The sequence below is a fragment of the Belonocnema kinseyi genome, chromosome 4 (genome assembly GCF_010883055.1).
Source record: "Belonocnema kinseyi isolate 2016_QV_RU_SX_M_011 chromosome 4, B_treatae_v1, whole genome shotgun sequence".
NCBI lineage: Eukaryota > Metazoa > Arthropoda > Insecta > Hymenoptera > Cynipidae > Belonocnema > Belonocnema kinseyi.
In genome coordinates, this window is record NC_046660.1 from 79591782 (window position 1) to 79597347 (window position 5566).

General features: G+C 32.1%; 1 protein-coding gene across 3 annotated transcripts in view; it reads left to right on the forward strand.

Moving 5' to 3' along the window:
• LOC117171367 (ras-related and estrogen-regulated growth inhibitor-like) overlaps nt 1–1380 on the forward strand; it is a 177963-nt gene extending 176583 nt beyond the window's left edge. For 2 of the 3 annotated variants that reach the window (XM_033358616.1, XM_033358615.1), the window contains exon 6: nt 1069–1362. In XM_033358616.1, coding sequence (XP_033214507.1) covers nt 1069–1327 — 259 coding nt within the window. In that variant the 3' untranslated portion in view covers nt 1328–1362. Of the gene's footprint in view, nt 1–1068 lie in introns of all 3 variants that reach the window. The other variant, XM_033358617.1, reaches the window with a different exon arrangement.
• Nucleotides 1381–5566: the final 4186 nt, after the last annotated feature.

Here is a 5566-nt window from a genome sequence, read left to right on the forward strand (position 1 = left end):
CCCCAATTTTGACAACCTCCCGTTATGTAACGTTACGTAAGACACTGCCGATTAAAAGTTTAAGACCACCTATTTTTTTGATGATTGATTGAGTTTTCTTAATTTTAATATTATCAGAGCTAAAAAATGTTCTCTTCCAAAGGTTGAATGCTTGCATGATTCCCAGGCTGAAGCCAATTTGTCTATTTTTTGAGCAGATATTGCAAAAATAGTGTAAATTTCAATGTTTTCTTCAGTTTTCAATAATCTCCTTAATAATCAATATTTTTTTAATGTTCTTGGGCTTATTTTAATGTTATTTTTCCACAGTGTCGCAAGCGCGTATTAGCATAAAGCAACTTTACGTTCTTGCACTGCGATAGGATTTTTTTTTAATTTACGCTCATAAGTCATAACCAGAACGCTCTTGCTATCCTGTGGGCGATAGAATTTTTTTTAGATTGACGTTCATAAGCTGCTGCGATATTATGGAAAAATAGCTTCAAAATGAGCTCAAAGAAATAAAAAAGATTGGTTATTACGGAAGATATTACAAATTTAAGAAAACATTGAAATTGACGCTATTTCTGCAATATCTACTTAAAAAAGAGAGAAATTGGCTTTATCCCAGGATCATTTTGTACAGAATTTAGAAAGCATTCAATCCTTTGAAGAGGAAATTTCTTAACTCTCACATAATTAAAATTAAGAGAACTTAATCAATCATCAAAGAAGACGTGGTCTTAAAATTGTAACCGGCAGTGTAAATGAATGACCCATTACGTAATGTGTGGATGATTTCCCAACTTCAACTTCAGTTTACTGAAAATTCCCTGAGTAGTTTTTTTTTATATTTTCTGACTCTTTCTGACTTTTTGGAATTCTTTGACCTGCAGCAAACTTGTACTTCATAACCCATAATATCAGCAAAAAGAGGTTTCTTGACTTGTTCCTTTCTCATAATAATTTTTTAATGTATCTACCTGAACCGCCCTATCTCGTAGAGTTCCTAGCAATAAAAGAAACCCTCTCTGATTTGGAACTCAAGTGCCAAATAATAAGACACGCTCTGTAATTCTTTTGTTTCAGAGAGGTATGTGTGGACGAGGGTCAGCAGTTATCCTTGGCCCATGGCTGCCAATTTTACGAGGTCAGTGCCGCGGAGAGTCCTGCAGGAGCGGCCCTTGCCTTCCAGGCCCTTCTTCGGGAGGCCCGTTCTGTTCAACTCCTTCGAGCCTTACCCATCAGGCGGAAGTTGGGGGTCCATTCCGTCTCAAGGGTACTGGGTACCATTTTTGGGAAAAACACGACCAAGGATCGAAAAAAGAGGCCTTCCTTGAGTATATGACGCCTCCTGTGCGCCCTCCTCTTCGGTGGACGTGACGAACCCGAAAAAAGAACCGATGTCGTAATACTCAGCAGCAACGTTTACGCCAATCGCTGATGTGATATATATTATTGATACTCGGTTGAAATCGATTTTTCGAAGGGATGACCCTGAAGAATAATCTCCAAGCTCTCAGGCCCTCTGCAGGGGAACAAGAGGCCATCTTGAGACCTTCGGTCAGAGGACGAAGGACCTGGGAAGAGATGGAGTTTCTTGGGACAGTGGAGGTTCGTCACAAGGATCAGGACACTTGTCACGTGACGAAATTGTCCGAAAGATTTTCTAGATATGAGAATGTCCAAAAAAGAGTTTTCTTCTCTAAAGGATTTTTTATTGACTTGATTTTTACACTGTTTTAAAGTAAAATAGTTGTTTGATATCGAGTTTGAATAATTGTTGATACATACAAAAAACTTTTTACTCGGCAAATTTTTAACAGTGTTGTCTTTAGGAACTGATAAGAGACCAAAGAAGAAATAAATGGTAAAGTGTTGTTAAACCTATTAATGATTTTGATTTTGGAATGAAGGTCTTTGACGTCAAGTTAATATTTTTAATCGGATTTTATCAATTGAAAACATTCAGAGATCTTCAAGTTATTGAAGGTAGGAAGTAAGAGGAAGTTTGATTGAAAATTAAAAGCTTCGTCTTTTTAAGCATAATATAAAAGTTTATTTGTGTGTGTTCTTTCGTAATCTTTTAGATTTGTATTCATTTTGATGCACAGCTTATCAAAATTTCGATTTATCAGATATACTAGAAATAGCATCCGAAATATTATAAAAATCAGATTGAGCGATTGGCACATAACTTCGGAGTTTGATGTAGAACGGTCGAAAAATTGAACCACAATTGAATATAAACGATTGCAAATAATTTGAGTAAACGCAACCGATTTGATCTGAATAAATATAATTTTAAAATAATTGCACAGTTAGGAATTTGGAACATTTTGAATATTGATCAATTTGGAATCGCTCACACTATCAAAAACGTTTTAATCGCACAGCGATTAAATTAAAATTAAATTATATTATATTAAAATTAAATTAAAATAATGTGAAAATTAGCAATTTTAAATGGCAAGCTGTGAGAATAATTTTTAGTTTAAAATTAAATAATTTATAACAAAAGTCTTCAAAATTTACTACATAATTGAAATAAAAAGGGTAACAATTCTGCAAATTGAAATATATCTAAATTAAAATTTAAAAAACAACTAGAAGATACCAAATTTGAACTAAAAGCTTCAAAAATGGAATATATTCAATTTTATCTGCTTTCAAAATTTTAAATAGCAAGAATTCAATATTAGTATTCTAATGTTTAATGAATATTTTGGATGTCGAATCATTTAAAACTAAAGAATTTTAAATTTAAGTTCGAGAATTTAAAATTAATAAAATTTTGAACAGAAGCTTCGGAAATCTTCAAATAACCATTACAGTGACCTAATGTTGCAGAATTAAACTGAAGAAATGAACTGATAAGCACTGAACTCTGTATTAAGGGATTTTTTAAGCATTCATAACGAATCTGAAGTCCAAATATAATAATTCATCCAATATGGCGGAATGAAACTAAAGAAATGAACTGATTGGCCTTGAGCTCGATATTTGGCGTTTTTTTATCACTGATAATGAAACTGTAGTAAATATATACAAATTTAAATCGTGGATCCAAAATGGCGGACACAAAGCAGAAAAATTTGACTGATTTTCGCTAAACTCTGTCCATAGGTGTTTTTTGAATCGCTGATTACAAAACTAAGATCAAAATATAAAAAATTAAAAAATTAAAAAACGGAAAATGGAGGATCCTGTATGTCTGAATAAAACTAAAGAAATGAATTGATTGACTTGGAACTCGTTATTTAGGGTTTTCTATCGCCAATTGTGAACCTAGAGTCAAAATATGAAAATTTAAAATGTGTCCAATATCGCGGATTCAAATCATACAAAATTGACTGATTAGCTCTAAACACGGTACCTATGAGTTTTAAGGGTTACTGATTAAGAATCTGGAGACAAAATTAAAAAAAATTTTAATTCTGAATGGCGGAATGAAACTGAAGAAATGAGATAATCGGCTGTGATGTGGTTATTTAGGTTTTTTTATTACTAATAATGAATTTGAGGTCCAAATATAAAAATTCAAAATTTCTAAACGAATATGACATATTCATATAATACAAAATTTACTGATTGGCTCTAAATTCAGTATCTATCTTTTTTCTGTAGCTAATAACGAATCTGGGGATAAAATAAAAAATTCAAAATCTAAAGTGGATTTCGGGTCATTTATTTCAAGCTTGGGATCAAAATTTAAAAAATTTCGAAGTTCTAAATAGCAGATTTAATATGACAGAGTGAGCTAAGAAATTGAACTAAGTGGTTCTGCACTTGATATATATTTTTTCTCGATCACTGATTACGAATTTAGAGTCAAAGATAAAAATTTAAATTGGCGGATCCGATATGTGGGTCTCTTGCTACCAAACATTGACTATTTATATTTATACTCGGTAATCCCCATAGTATGAAGTTTGATACAAATCAAATCTCTTAATGAGTTTTTAGTCTTCCACTTTGGTTCTGCACTTTCTAATCTTAAAATCCATACTTTAAATTCAAAATCAGTTTAAGGATGAAATAACTTTTAAAAGTGTTCTAAATTTTTTAATTTTAAATTAAATTACTGATAAATTCAAAATGCTCTAAAAGTTTATGATTAAAAATTAAAATTGTGGTAATTCCAATAATTTTAAATTAAGATTTCAAAATGTACAAGTTGTTTAAACATTCTATGAACACTGATTTCAGAAGTTATGCTCCGCTCGATCAGAGTTTCAATGAACATTTTTTTCTCAGAATCATAGAAATGCGATTTAAAAAGAACATTTAAAATGAGTAAAGATTTCTTTGATTACAATAAAATTCCGCTCTTTCAAAGAAACTAGATTCATTAAATTCAGTTAAAAAAACTACTTCTCTGAATCTATAAAAGATTTTTAAGACTGATGTAATACCAGAGTTTCGTATTTCCAATATTTGAAGGCAACGACCCTTCATTCCCAAGTTAATGACCCTTCCGGTCCAAAATTAGAAGAGATTAGCGTTCGACAACCGGAAATCTTCAGCGAGAGGAGGAAATATTGGACGCGCGTGACAAGGATGAAGTTCCTGCAAGGTGAGAGTGGCGCTATACAGACATTACTCGGTAGAGTTAACGTGGACATTTGTATACGCATCTTTTTATGTGTCACTAGTCCGAGACTCGTTTAAGAGGGTGATTTTAAACTCGGACATTCCATCGATATCCGGAAATTCGGTGGCACCCAATTAATCGTCGAAAAAATATATCGAGAAGTTTAATCTGCTTTTAATCAGAAGTTCATCCGAGTCCTTTCAACAGGTTACCTGCACTTGATAGTCTTATAAATAGTCAATTAGCTTATTACGTTGTAGAATAATTTCTTGCAAATAAAGGTAAAGTAAAGTTTACTGCTGACAGAAATTGGATGAGCACTTGATTTAAAAAAATATATTCAAAAGACTTTGTTCATTCAACTAAAGATTTATTTATATGATCATTATGAAATTTTGATTTGAGAAAATTTTAGTTGAATCAACAAAGTATAAAATAACATCGCTTGTTAATACTTCTCATTATGAAGGAGAGCATTTATTGTAAATACTCAGACTAAGTTACAAGTAGTATACGACAGTAATAATAATTTAAAAAGAAAGATACATATCAGCAGATAACCGCCTGACTTTCCAAAAGTTACAGCGATCGAGATTTCTTCGCAAATCGTTTAAAATTTGGATTACCGTTGAATTTTATGTGCACCAAGTGCCTTATCGAAGTTATCGATAGTGCTTCCAATTGCAATTTCATACAGGAAAATGTTTGCAAATACGTATTACATTCTTGAGGATTCCAAATGTTTACATGAGCTGATAATCCTTGGGAAATTCCGATGCGATTTCGTGTTCTGATAACAAACAAGAATATTTCTCTGGCGAAATTTCACTGCCTTTCATAAATTAAATCCAAGTGCTTCGTAGTTTTGCAGACTTCTCCAAGGCTAGAAATCCATAAGCTCCGATGTTCCTGAAATTGTAGAATAATTGTGTAAATGTTGAGTTCTAATATAAGAATGGCGAAAAAGTGATAAAAGTGAAATGTTGTAATTTG